At 44.3% G+C, this 14,649-nt stretch overlaps 1 protein-coding gene across 1 annotated transcript; it reads right to left on the bottom strand.

Annotated features, from left to right (window-relative positions):
- Window positions 1–4,203: 4,203 nt before the first annotated feature.
- Window positions 4,204–11,292, bottom strand: rnmt (RNA (guanine-7-) methyltransferase). Its single transcript, XM_046835125.1, has 11 exons — window positions 11,219–11,292; window positions 10,439–10,545; window positions 10,022–10,157; window positions 9,703–9,825; window positions 7,339–7,454; window positions 6,961–7,142; window positions 6,254–6,418; window positions 5,537–5,654; window positions 5,018–5,119; window positions 4,857–4,890; window positions 4,204–4,491 (listed from the first exon to the last, which is right to left on the bottom strand). The coding sequence occupies exons 1-11, from the start codon at window positions 11,232–11,234 to the stop codon at window positions 4,454–4,456; spliced, it is 1,137 nt and encodes a 378-aa protein (XP_046691081.1). The 5' UTR covers window positions 11,235–11,292; the 3' UTR covers window positions 4,204–4,453.
- Window positions 11,293–14,649: the final 3,357 nt, after the last annotated feature.

The raw sequence follows: 14,649 nt of genomic DNA, 5'->3' as shown, positions 1-14,649 counted from the left end.
GGATTAGGAATCGAAGGAAGATGTTGGGGAGCTTGTCAGGAACAAGCTTCCCAACATGTATGTATGGGCTGGAAACCCTTGGGTTTCCAACCTCCTTCACATGTCCTCACTGTCTCCATGGTTACCAGTGAACATATAAGGTATGAACAGAAACTGTCTTGCTTTGTTTGGTCTCAGCGAGAGTCAATACCCAGGCATCCTTTAGCTGCTCCTGTAGCTTCACATAAGACTTTGTGAGAATTTGTGCAAAAACACACTCTCTCCACCATCTCTCCTTCATCTCTCCATCTTTCCTCCATTCCTCCACCATCTCTCCTTTCTCTCTCCATCTTTCCTCTATTCCTCCACCATCTATCCATCTCCTCTCCTCCATCTCCAAATGTGTTGACTAGTGAGGAGAGTGTGTTGAGAAGGTGGAGGGAGTATTATGAGGATGAAGAGTGGAAAGTCAGTTGGACCAGATGATTGTTTAACAGGATTCTGGAAGGTGAGAAGATGCCTGAGGAATGGAGAAGGAGTGTGCTGGTACTGATCTTTAAGAATAAGGGAGATGTGCAGACCTGCAGTAACTACAGGGGAATAAAGTTGATCAGTCACACCATGAAGTTATGGGAAAGAGTAGTGGAAGCCAGGCTGAGAGAAGAGGTGACCATCTGTGAGCAGCAGTATGGTTTCATGCCGAGGAAGAGCACCACAGATGCATTATTTGCTTTGAGAATGTTGATGGAGAAGTATAGAGAAGGTCAGAAGGAGTTGCATTGTGTGTTTGTGGATTTAGAGAAAGCATACGACAGGGTGGAGAGAGGAGTTGTGGTGTTGTATGAGGAAGTCTGGTGTGATAGAGAAGTATGTGAGGGTGGTGCAGGACATGTATGAGGACAGTGTGACAGCAGTAAAGTGTGCAGTAAAAACGACAAACTGGTTCAAGGTGGAGGTTGGACTGCATCAAGTATCGGCTCTGAGCCCTTTCCTGTTTGCAGTGGTGATAGACAGGTTGAAGGACGAGGTCAGACAGGAGTCTCCATGGACTATGATGTTTGCGGATGATATTGTGATTTGTGGTGAGAGTAGTGAGCAGGTGGAGAAGATCCTGGAGAGGTGGAGGTGTGCGCTGGAGAGAAGGGGAATGAAAGTCAGTAGGAGTAAGACAGAATACATGTGTGTGAATGAGAGGGAGGGCAGTGGAGGGGTGCAGTTGCAGTAAGAAGAGGTGGAGAAGGTGGAGGAGTTCAGGTACCTGGGGTCAACAGTGCACAGTAATGGAGAGTGTGTTAGAGAAGTGAAGAAAAGAGTGCAGGCAGGGTGGAGTGGGTGGAGAAGAGTGATAGCAGGAGTGATTTGTGATAGAAGAGTATCTGTGAGAGTGAAAGGGAAGGTTTATAGGACTGTGGTGAGACCTGAGATGTTGTATGGTTTAGAGACAGTGGCATTGAGTAAAAGACAGGAGGTGGAGCTGGAGGTAGCAGAGCTGAAGATGTTGAGATGTTCGTTGGGAGTAAACTTGTCTGAAAATAGACAAAGATAGACAGAGAGATGGACAGATAGACAGAAAGATAGAGAGATTAACAAAGACAGATGGACGGATGGACAGACAGATTTATTAGGTCATATGTATAATTACTGACTGTATTTTATCTGGTCTCCTTCTCCCTGTCAATCAACACAAGTGAATGAGCGACACTCAGAAGATGTGATTTTACAGTCTTTATGATCTCAGTATAGACACTTCTCTCTACACACTCATGAAAAAACACACACACACATACAGTCTTGCTACAATGTTTCAGCACATGGTTGGTTAATTGATGCTCATCATGAGTCCTGGTTGAATCACACACACAGCTGCTTCGTGAAGTGAAAAGAAAAGAAAAGAAAAGAAAAGAAAAGAAAAGAAAAGAAAAAAAAAAAAAAAAAAAAAAAAGCATTCAGAGGAGAAAATCCCTCTTGTGGTCATCAAAACATCACCTCTGACTCACTGAGCTTTTATTTACGAGTGCTGAGACTTCTTTACAAAATACATCTCTATCACACACACACACACACACAGAGCTTTTACAGATCTCCTGAATTCTGTAAGCAGTGAATGATTTTTCTCCCAGATGGATCATAAACATCACTCAGTTAAGATGGTGAAGTGGAGAGATGGAGAGAATCATGTGTAGATGATGGAGTGTAGATGAATTGAATAAATGATGACAATAATAATAACAATAATAAAGTGAAGGTGATGTGGGTATAAGAGAAAGAATAGCTAATGAAAATTGAGATGTTGAGGGAGAAGTTTGAGAAGATGTTCAAGGGGAGATGTTCCGTATTCATTGCACGTTAAAGAAGTTCCACATGAAGCACATTCCTGCTTTTCTTTTAAAAAAGAGAAATCCCTCAGGATTGGCACTGCAGCCTCGAGCTTCATTCAGGGGTTTGCATTTATTTATTTTTTTTAATTAGCCTTCAGCTTCACTTGGAGCGGAACGAACCCAAACAACTGCACAGGAACTCACTCACTCTCTCATTCTCTCTCACTCACAAGCTTATGTCTTAGATTTGTGAAGAACTTCTGCTGTATTGGGGAATAACATGTAGATGGACTGAATCATAAAAATAAATAAATAAAGAGAGGACTGCTGGAAGGAAGAAAGGCAGGACTAGGGATGAGAACAAGGAGAGAAAAGAAGCAAGGAATAGAGCAGAGAGAAAGAGAAAAGAAGGAAGAATGTTTATATGAATAATAAAAGAGTTTTAATAAATGTTTTAATCCTGCATTTTTCTCTTTAAAAAAACAACAACACTTATGCAGCTCTGTGTGTGTGTGTGTGTGTGTGTGTGAGAGAGAGAGTGAGTGAGTGAGTGAGTGAGTGAGTGAGTGAGTGAGAGAGAGAGAGTGAGAGAGAGAGAGAATTTGTCAACGTGATCATTCCTAGGGGGCAGGGACTCTGGCTGTAGGGGCTGTAGGAGAGAGGGGGCAGTGACTCTGGCTGTAGGGGCTGTAGGAGAGAGGGGCAGTGACTCTGGCTGGAGGGGCTGTGGGAGAGGGGCAGTGACTCTGGCTGGAGGGGCTGTGGGAGAGGGGCAGGGACTCTGGCTGGAGGGGCTGTAGGAGAGAGGGGCAGTGACTCTGGCTGTAGGGGCTGTAGGAGAGAGGGGGCAGGGACCCTGGCTGGAGGGGCTGTAGGTGAGAGGGGCAGGGACTCTGGCTGGAGGGGCTGTGGGTGAGAGGGGCAGGGACTCTGGCTGGAGGGGCTGTAGGTGAGAGGGGGCAGGGACTCTGGCTGGAGGGGCTGTAGGTGAGAGGGGGCAGGGACTCTGGCTGTAGGTGAGAGGGGGCAGTGACTCTGGCTGTAGGTGAGAGGGACAATGACACTGGCTGTAGGGGCTGTAGGTGAGAGGGGGCAGTGACACTGGCTGTAGGGGCTGTAGGTGAGAGGGGACAGTGACTCTGGCTGTAGGTGAGAGGGGCAGTGACTCTGGCTGTAGGGGCTGTAGGTGAGAGGGGGCAGTGACTCTGGCTGTAGGGGCTGTAGGTGAGAGGGGCAGTGACTCTGGCTGTAGGGGCTGTAGGTGAGAGGGGCAGTGACTCTGGCTGTAGGGGCTGTAGGTGAGAGGGGACAGGGACTCTGGCTGGAGGTGAGAGGGGGCAGTGACTCTGGCTGGAGGGGCTGTAGGTGAGAGGGGGCAGGGACTCTGGCTGGAGGGGCTGTAGGTGAGAGGGGGCAGGGACTCTGGCTGGAGGGGCTGTAGGTGAGAGGGGGCAGGGACTCTGGCTATAGGTGAGAGGGGGCAGTGTGACTGGCTGTAGGTGAGAGGGGGCAGTGACTCTGGCTGTAGGTGAGAGGGGGCAGTGACTGGCTGTAGGGGTGTGAGGGTAATTACGGACAGCGTGCTAGTCTGAGACACACGTGGTGCTTTTTGCAAAGACACGCCCACAACCACCACCTGCAGGGTTCATTTATCTATAAACAACTCACATTACAACAGTCAGCAGACAAGAAAAATAATGGATTGACTAGAGAGGGGATGGAGGAAAAGGAAGGACATGGGGGGGATGGGAAGAGGAAAAAAAAATAGTTGGGGGAAAAAAAAAAAAAAAGAAAATTTGCCTAGAGAAAGAATAAAATAGTAGAAAAGAAAGAAGAAAAATAGTTTAGAGAAAGAAGGAAAGAACACACACAGTAGTGATGTAATAAATCACACACACACACGTTCGACATTTTACTCTTTTTATTTTACAATTTTCTCAGACACCAATATAAACACAGAATTTCTGACCGATACACATTACATACAAACTCTTTACTCACACACTCACACACACACACACACACACACACACACACACACACACACCTCTAATAGCCATGTGGGGAAAATGCAACTCAGCAGCGTTGGCCAGCTTGATCAAAAAATGAATAAAAAAAGAAAGACGAAAAAATCCTGATTTGGAAGTCACTGAAGTTCAGGCCATCTTCTCAAATACAAACACCAGGTAGATACCTGCAGTGAACACACACACACACACACACACCTCTGAGCACGCTTACACAGATAAATCATCTCAAATGAAGACATGAAGGAAGGACATTTTTAAGGAAGGAGAGAGAGATTAAAAGGAAGAAGAAAGAAGAAATGGAAGAAGGGACAAAAAGTAGGAAAATAGGAAAGAAGAAATGTAAGAAAAGGCACAGGGAGGGAAGAAAGAAGAAGAAATGGGACAAAGGAAGGAAAATGATAATGGAAAGGAAAAAGCACCACTAACTTGGGGAGGAGAGGAAAAGGGGCGGAGCTTTAAGAAAGGACTGTTCATATGAATGTAGTGTAAACGATTGGTTTATTAAACTGTAGAGGAGACGAGTACGTACTTGTGGCTTCCCACTCTGACTTGGACAGTGTTCCCTGTAAAAAAAAAAGACGAGATGTTCAATACACACACTTCACATAAACACAATGTTGTGTTCTTGTGCTGCATTGCATTTTACTAAATATAAAGTTTCCCCTTGCTGTGTGTGTGTGGTGATCTGACCAGTGGCAGTGACACTCCGGGTCTCTGTGCTCTCCTCTCAGCGTGTTCATACTCCTTGACACTGTCACACACCAACCTGCCTCTGTCATCCGCCGGGTATTGCTGCAACACACACACACACACACACACACACACACACACACACACACACACACAGTGTACAACACCAAAGCTAGATAAAGTGGAGATCAAGATGGACAAGCAAGACATACACACAGAAACACAGGAAGAGAAAGTGAAACAGAGAGAGAGAGAGAGAGAGAGAGAGAGAGAGAGAGAGAACACAAAGTAATAGAGAGAAAAGGGAAACAGAAAACAGAAAAGACAGAAAGGGAGAGAAAGACACGAATTGAGGAAGGCAGACAGACAAACAGACTTAAGAGGGTTTAGACAGTCAGAGAGCGAGACAGGCCGAGTCGGGGCGGGAGCGAGACAGACTCCGAGACGGGCGGGGCGGGGGAGAGACAGACTCAGAGAGAGACTGATGGGCAGACAAAGACAGAATCAGAGAGTGAGTACCTCGAGTGCCTGCATCCTCTGCATCAGAGTCTTGTTCCCCTCATCCTTTATCTTCTCGTCGAAGAACTGCTGGAACGTTTTTTTATAAACCAGACGCATGTTGTACTTCTTGGCCATTCTGAAAAAAAACAATAAAACACACGACTAAAGATACAGAGTGGTACGCTCCAGCTGAGCCGCACTCACTGGGACCTGGAGCACCGGGGTTTCTTTTTATTTATTTATTCTCTCCAACTGCACTGAAACAGAGAAAGAGCACCTGCTGCTCACGCACTCACTCACTATACTACACCTCAACACTATCACATCACATCCTCCACCTCTCCATACATCCTTCTCCTATTCATCCTCCACCCCATCCTTCATCTTCTCATCCTCTACCCATCCTCCACATACCCTCCTTGTTCTCATTCTTAACCTATTCTCAATTTTCTCGATCATTCTTAATTCAACCAGCCTCAATTAAATTCATGTTTATTTGTATTGCGCTTTTAACAATGAACATTATTTCAGAGCAGCTTTACACAGATAATGCGGTGATAAAAATGAATAAGACGTTCTTTATAAGTCTAAGTTTGTCCCTGATGAACAAGCCAGCGGCGACTCAAGAGGGAAAGCCTCCTTCTCCCCCTCCACCACCCAGCCTCCTTCTCCCCCTCCACCACCCAGCCTCATACTTCAGTGTCTCTGTAACGAGTGTAAGATAAACACACTCACTCCACAAACAGTGGAAAATACACCAGGAACTCTGGCACGTTCACGACTCCCTCCAGGTTGAAGTCGTACTGACAGCCGAACAGCGAATAATCTCCTTTCTTCTGGAACGTCACGCGGTACACCTCGTTCCCGAAGCTGTTGGAATCCGACTGCTCCACACGCTTCCTGCACACGGGGGGAAACACAAACTAATCAGAGTTCATTCACGCTGAGGAAGAGGGAGACAAAAGGGAAACCGTTATCTAACACACAAAGTGTTACATCGAACACATCTGTATTTCTTTCTTCCTTCATTCCTTACTGTATTGTATTTTCTTTCTTACAGTCTTTTGCTTCAGTCAGCATTTTCCTTATTTATCCCTCCATTTCATCTTTCCATCTTTACCTCCTCTCATGCCATCAGTCTCTTTCTTTATGGTTCTCCCTCTTTCATTTCTGCCTTCTCTTCTTATTATAATACACAGTGCAATTGCATAGTGCATCAGTGTGTGTGCATATGTGTATTAATTTGTGTTGTGTGTATCAGTGTGTATGTGCACGTGTATTACTTTGTGCATGCACGTGTATTACTGTGTGCGTGCACATCAGTGTTTGTGCATCAGTGTGTGTATTGCAGTGGGTGTATATTAGTGTGTGTGCATATTTGTGTATTACAGTGTGTGTGTGTATGTGCGTGTATGTGTTTTAACGTGCGTGTGTGTACGTACACCAGCTCGTATGCGTCAGGTGTGGTCCCAATGAAGAAGCCACCGGGGCGGAGCCTCTCGCAGGCGTTTCTCAGCATGGTGTCGGCCTGCTGCTGGCTCTCGAACGAGTAATGATACACAAACTGACAACTACACACATCAAACTGCAGCTCGGGGTCACTCAGCTTCTCACTCAGCAGCTCCTACACACACACACACACACACACACACACACACACACACACACACACACACACACACACACACACACACACACACACACACCACACGATCATTCAATCAGGCCTTTTTAAAAGTTAAACATGTTCAGTGAGTGTGATTTGATTCATTTAAACTGTGTGTGTGTGTGTGTGTGTGTGTGTGTGTGTGTGCGCACACCCTGGAGCAGTCTGCAGTAATGAACTCGGCAGTAAAGATGCGCTCGTTGGGGTGACTCCGCCTCTTCATGTCAGTGTAGCGCTGCTGACACTGTTCTACTGACACACCTGCGATGTCTGACACACACACACACACACACACACTAAATTTTAGTGGTCAGCTTTTTGTATTCTAATTTAAAGCAACACTTAAGAAAATGTAATACCTTTGTCTGAGTAAACTTTAATAGAATTATTATTCTAGTATAAAGCAGCTATTAATAAAAATCAACAGGTTGTATTGTTTAAAAACAATTTGAAGCATGATAAATGTGGAGGGTTGTGTTATGAAGGACATCCAGCATCCATCTAGTGGACAGGATTAGTAAAGAAGTGAGAGCAGTGATTAAGAGGATGAAAAGTGGAAAGTTGTTTGGACCAGATGACATACCAGTAGAAGCGTGGAGATGTTTAGGAGAGATGCAGTGGAGTTTTTAAACCAGACTGTTTAACAGGATTGTGGAAGGTGAGAAGAGGAGTTGTGGTATTGTATGAGGAAGTCTGGTGTGAGAGAGAAGTATGTGAGGGTGGTGCAGGACATGTATGAGGACAGTGTGACAGCAGTGACGTGTTCAGTAGTTTATAGGACTGTGGTGAGACCTGAGATGTTGTATGGTTTAGAGACAGTGGCATTGAGTAAAAGACAGGAGGTGGAGCTGGAGGTAGCAGAGCTGAAGATGTTGAGATGTTCGTTGGGAGTGACGACGATGGAAAGGATTAGAAATGAGTTTATTAGAGGGACAGCACATGTAGGACGTTTTGGAAACAAGGTGAGGGAGGTGTGATTGAGATGGTTTGGACATGTGCAGAGGTGGGACATGGGGTATATCAGTAGGAGAATGCTGAGGATGGAGACACCAGGAAGAAGGTAAAGAGGAAGATCAAGGAGAAGGTTTATGGATGTGGTGAGAGAAGACATGCAGGTAGTTGGTGTGAGAAGCAGATGTACAGGACGGGGGGTATGGAGACAGATGATCCGCTGTGGAGACTCTTAACGGGAGAAGTCAGAAGAAGGTGGTGGCTGTAAGCAAAATGTAATAAAAATGTTTTTGTGGTTTAAAGCATCTTTTTTCCTCAGCCACGGACCTCCTCTGCCCCCGAGCACTAAACCCAAGAAGACTTCTTGCGCTGCCCCCTGGCTTTCAGAGCTTTTGTGCAGCAATCGGCGAGAACTCGGATCAGAAAGGAAGTGGGGGAAAAAAATCGCAACTCGACGTAGACCTCTCATCTTACCGTGCACTCCTGACCAAATTTTCTTCAGATGTGACTTCTGCCAAGACTGCCTTCTACAAGGAAAATCTTGAGGCCTCTGCACAAGATCCTCGTTAGCACTACAATATCTTCTCTTCACTACTTAACCCTCCTGCTCCACCTGATTAATCCTCCCTGACTGCTGAAAACTTTGCCTCCTTCTATAAGATTGAGGAAATGTGCCAGACCTTCACTTCCTCCCCGAATAGGTCTACAATACACAGCCAGGAATCTCCCACTCCGTCACTGTCCAGTTTTCAACCATAGCAGAAGAGATACAATGCCACCACCTGCCCTTTGTACCCGATCGCTTCAACTACGTTTCAGACCATCTCACAAGACCTCCTGCCATTCATCTCCACAATCGTCAACAGGTCCTTGGCATCTGGTCACGTGCCATCTGCCTACAAGCAGGGGTTATTCCCATACTGAAGAGATCTGCCCCACGCAGACTCTCCACTGGTATCCCACAAGGCTCAGTACTTGGTCCCCTCCTTTTCTTCCTCAAAACCCACTCTATTGGTGAAGTCATTTCCTCACATGGGCTTTCTAACTACTGCTATGCTGATGACGTCATTTTCTTCTTTCCTCCCTCAGATCCCACAGCTTCCACTCAAATCTCGGCATGCCTGGCGGACATTTCTTCCTGGATGAGTGCTCATCAACTAAAACTCAACCTTGTTCAGTCTCTTGCTATTTGTCCACTGCAAATGATCCAAAACGCATCTGCACGACTTGTGTTGAACCTGTCCAAGTTCTCGCACACCACTCCACTGCTGCTCCTCCACTGGCTTCCGATAGCTGCACATATCAGATTCAAAACACTGATGCTTGCCTACAAGGCCAAAAATGGACCAGTACCATCTTATCTTCAAAACCCCATAACTTCATCTTCAGACCCTCTCAACAGTGTTGTAGGCTGATTAATCTTAAGTTTGTAATCGAGTGTAGATTTAATCATTGATAGAGACTCACGTTTGTAAGTCGCTCTGGACATGAACGTCTGCTAAATGCCTACATGTAGTTTGTTGGATCGTTTTTCACAGGTGATGTATTGGTTGGGTGAGTGCTGTACCTGCACAAACCAGCCTGCTGATGCGTCCCTTTCTCCACTTCAGTAGATCTCCTCCTTTCCCACAGCCCAGGTCCAGCACACACACTTCCCGCCTGTCACGCCGCACCACGTCCAGGATCTCACCTGTCTCACACACACACAGTTCATAGTTTCAGCAGTTAAATACGTACCACATATTATACAGGAAGTGCAGACAACCAATCAAATCACACTACTTCAATTCTAAATCTCAGGGACAGAAACATATGGCAATAGATATCAGATGCAACGTGGACAAAAGTCTCCGAGACCAAGACCTGCGTGTGCATGCGTGTGTTACCGATCAAAAGGCTCTTCAGCCAGTTATTGAAGTTGCGCATATGCACGATTCGGCTCCTGTTGCGCTCCACCAGACCGCACTCCTGCAAAGCATTGTAGTGTGTGGCCACCTTCTGACTGTGACCTTCCCCTGTGTCCTACAACACACACACACAATAATAAACCACTACACAAATAATATCCATGCAGTTGTGGGTGATTTTCTTCCATGGGACACCAATACATTCTACAGCAGAACAGGGAATAATTGGACACCTAGAAAGAGACTTGTGTGAGCAGGTAAAGTGTAGATGAACGTAATAAAGGTGTGTAGCAGGTGTGTGTGTGTGTGTGTGTGTGTGTGTGTGTGTGTGTGTGTGTGTGTGTGTGATGTTGCGTTCACGGTCGAGAGCGACATCAGGAACTGGCGAGACATTACCAGCTTTTTATTAGGAGACAGAGACTCATCGTCATCTTTATCGTGTCTTCTCTTTGGTGGACGATGGTCCCGAGGCGTCCCATTTCCTCTGTCGGCTGAGCTTAATCCTACACACACACACACACACACACACACACACACAGGTAGGGTTTAACACAAAGAAATGAAAGTAAAAACCTATACAATGCAACAAATGCAAAGTGTGATCAAACTCCATGTTTCTCCCCAAAACAACTCATATGAATACAAATCAACACCTAAATATATTTTATTTCTAATTTAAACTTGCGCCCTTACGTTTGGGCATAAAATAAAATTTGACCCACTTATTTCCATTTAAATCTGTCTAATGAAAATTGTTCTTTAAATCTACTGCACATTACATAAAACATATTTCAATTTCAGCTCAACTTCCTTAAAAACGTGAAAACAAGCCGCAATCTTAAATCCAGCACTAATGTACGCCATTACAAGCCGTATCCCAAATAGAGCGCTCCTCACTACACCGCCACCCTACCTACCGCGTTCGGGCGCACGAGACAAAACCCTACCTAATGCCCTAAACCTCCATTTGAAACACAGCCACTTCTTGATCGAATGAACCGACTTTACGCTAAGCTACTTGGGGAATACGAGCTTCCGTAACTAATAAACGAGCTCCGTCTCAAACACACACGCAAATTTTCTGCCTCGACTGCGAGTCTTTATTAATAAAAACACACACCCGCGCTCGGCTATAACGCGCAAACATTATTACTGTTATTAATTAATGCTGCTCACTCGAGTCTTCCGCCATATTGAATCCCGCGTTCGGTGATCTTTGCTTGATACGTCATGCGCACTGAGAGGAGGGGGCGGGGAAAGAAAATCCATCTTCTAATTTTTGATTGGCTGAAACAACGTATGCATAAACGCAGCGATACGATTGGACAGAAACTTCACAAAGGCGTAGACTGGTGGATTCTGTTCTGATTAAAGATGTTGATGATTTTTATGATATTTTCTTTATATATATAAAATATTTTATTTATCGAAATATATTTAAAGGAAGGAAGAAGAAGATCTCTGATCTATTTATCTTTGGATTTACATTTATAGCATTTTACAGATGCCTTTATCCAAAGCCATTTACATCTTAAAGGGGAGGGTTAAGGGCCTTGCTCAGGGGCCCAGCAGGGGCAGCTTGGTGGTGGTGGGATTTGAACTTATGACCTTCTGATCCAAAGTCCAATGCCTTAACCACAGACCTCCATATCATATATATATATGTATATTTATATATGTCCTACGATTTTTCTTAACCCCTCCTTTAGCAATAAATAAATGAAATATGATGATGATGATGATGATGATGCTTCATCGGGGGATCCAGCGGTTCGTCCCTCTCCCTCTATCCCTCCCGCACTCGTCCTCCCACTCTCTCGCTTTCTCTCAGGCCTGGCTGGAGTCTGGATGACACCAGATCTGCCCCTCGTCCTTGTTTTACTCATCCTCATCTCCTCGGAGAACTCCACCACTCTAAGATGGTAATCTCAGGGGGCAGGGGGCCTCCGCGGACTCGGACTCGGACTCCTCTTCAGAACAGCTCCACGAGTCTGATACAAGAAAACGCTGAAGCAGCACATGAAAGTGATGGTGCACCTTTTTACCTCCTGCGTGTGGTTCGGCTGATTTTACTACGCTGCCATAAAGTGATCATAAAGTTCCTCCGGCTGTAAGTCTGAAATCTGTTCCCCTTCTTATCCTCACTGCACTTCTCCTTTTCTCTTCTTTCCTCAGAGGAGTGAATCTGATGCCATTTCTCGAGAATGCCTGATTAAGTTGTTAATATTCTGGAGAACCCTCAGAACGGCAAAGTGCTCACTGCTAACATCACGTACAAGATCAGATCTCATCAATTATAGAAGCCTTATAGACCAAGAACCACCAACCACTTTTTCAGAAACCTTTAAATCTTCTCTAAATACACCCTTCAGACCAAGGAACCATTTTAGGAACCTTTAAATATTCTCTATACAAACCTTAAAGACCAAGATCCTTTTCAGGAACCTATAAATATTTTAGAAATACAATTGTACTGACCAAGAACCTTTTCAGGAACTTGCTTTAAATTCACGCCATGGAACTATTTCAGGAACTATTCAGGTTACTTCTTAGGAATGTTTTTTGTCTTGTTTAAATACACCGTGCTGACCAAGGAACCATTTCAGGAACCTTTAAATCTTCTATAAATACGCCTTTCAGACAAAGGAACTTTTTAAAGAACCTTTTGGGTTTTCTCTAATTTCAGCATTCCGACCAAGGAATCTTTGTGAAAACACGAGTAGTTCCACTTCCCCAATTTTATTGTTTTTTCTCTTTAATTGACCCAAAACTCGAAATGACCTTTTTTGTTCAGGGTTTTTGTTTTGTGTGGTTTTTTTGTTGTTGTTTGGTTTTGTTTGTTTTTTAAATGTTCTCTGTAAAAATTCCAACGAAGATTAAATGAACCCCTTCAGAAATCTAGAATTCTTCATTTGATATTTAAAGGAAGCGTGAAGAATAAACCAGGTTTAGTTCGAGTAAAAGTGACCATCATCTGCCCCCTTGCGGTGATTATTAGTAACTACAGCAATACCCCGGATGCAACACTCAAACAATTTTGCTCATTTCTATTTTTCTTTTGCATTGAATCTGTTTTTGAGGAAAGAAAGAAAATGTCGCTTCAGAGAGAGTGTAGATTAAAATATGTGTGTGTGTGTGTGTGTGTGTGTGTGTGTGTGTGTGTGTGTGTGTGTGTGTGTGTGTGTGTGTGGTGTTGCAGATCGCCAACCCGACCCGCTACATGCTGACGTTAGCTGGAACGTGTCTGTGAAATATGTGTGTAAACATGGCTATGCCTCTGCCACCGGTGAAGAAGTACCTGGAGGGGAAGATCAAGGAGCCCAAAGATCGTGTCTCTGAGAGGATGAAAGAAATGTTCAAGGAGAAACTCAAGGACACCAAAGACAAAGTGGGCTCTCGGAAGAAAAACGATTGATCGCAGCGTAGAGCATCGCCATGGAAACCATTACTGATAAATTATCGATACTTCGCACCAACGTGCACCGCTGACATCACTTCCTGTTTGCTTGTTTGTTTGTTCATTTATTTGTATTTATTGTCCACTCCAAGGGTTCGCTCTCCATCCCTTTTTAGATCTCTCTCCTTCCGTATACCTCAATTTCTGCATCCCTCGCTTTTTCTATCTCTCTCTCCCTTTTTTGTATCTCTTTCGGCATCTCTGTTTGTCTCCTTCTGTATCTTTCCTTTCTCTTTCTCTTTCTCCCCCCCTCTCTCTCTCTCTCTCTCTCTCTCTGTATCCAGAGGAGGGAAGTAATGAAGTATAAATACGTTGTTACTGTATGAAGTGGATTTTTCTGGTATCAGTTTTTTTACTTCACTGTTTATTTTTAGGAATTTTTTTTATTTATTACATTTTTACACAAATATCTGTATTTTCTACTTCTCACATTTTCACACCAGACTCATTACTTTAGATTAAATCTATTTGGTGAAATATTGATTGTAGACTAGTTTCTGAAGCTCACAGTGAGCAGGCAGAAGGCAGTAAGAAGTCTGGGGTTAACGTGGATGAGACAGAGGGAGTCAGTGATGAGAACATGACTGAGAACAGAGACATTCCTGATCACCTGATCATCATCATCTTCTCTCTGCTTGTGTTCTATATGGTGGATTTTCAGTCTGAATACATTCATTAGAAAACAACATTTTAATTTATTTTATATTAATATATTAATACGACGTGAGGTTCAGTTACAGCGTGACACTAAAACAGGTAGTAATAATCACTAGTTTTTACTGAAGAACATGTCAGAGCCCAAACTTCTTTACTTTAACTTGAGTGAAAAAGTGCAGTCAGAACTTCAACTTTTACCAGAATCTTTTAAAACATCAGCATCTGCACTTCTACTGAGTGAAGGATGTGTGGACTTTTGCCACATCTGTCAGTATCCCTCTCTTCTGTAGCTTTCTTTCTCTCTGTAGTACTACATATACCTACAGGACATCATCACCTGCATGCGATAGTCACGGTTCTCTTGTTGATTGCCAGATGTTGACCTTTAAATTCACCACGTTATAGAACCTGAGTGTAAATTCCACATAGCGCTAATGCTAAGGAAGTGCTCGCTGTGGTGACTCGCCACTGTGTCGGGCAGAACACACACATT

The sequence above is a fragment of the Silurus meridionalis genome, chromosome 22, assembly GCF_014805685.1.
Source record: "Silurus meridionalis isolate SWU-2019-XX chromosome 22, ASM1480568v1, whole genome shotgun sequence".
NCBI lineage: Eukaryota > Metazoa > Chordata > Actinopteri > Siluriformes > Siluridae > Silurus > Silurus meridionalis.
Note: the sequence above shows the minus strand (reverse complement) of the source record. Positions and strands in the feature narration are given on the sequence as shown.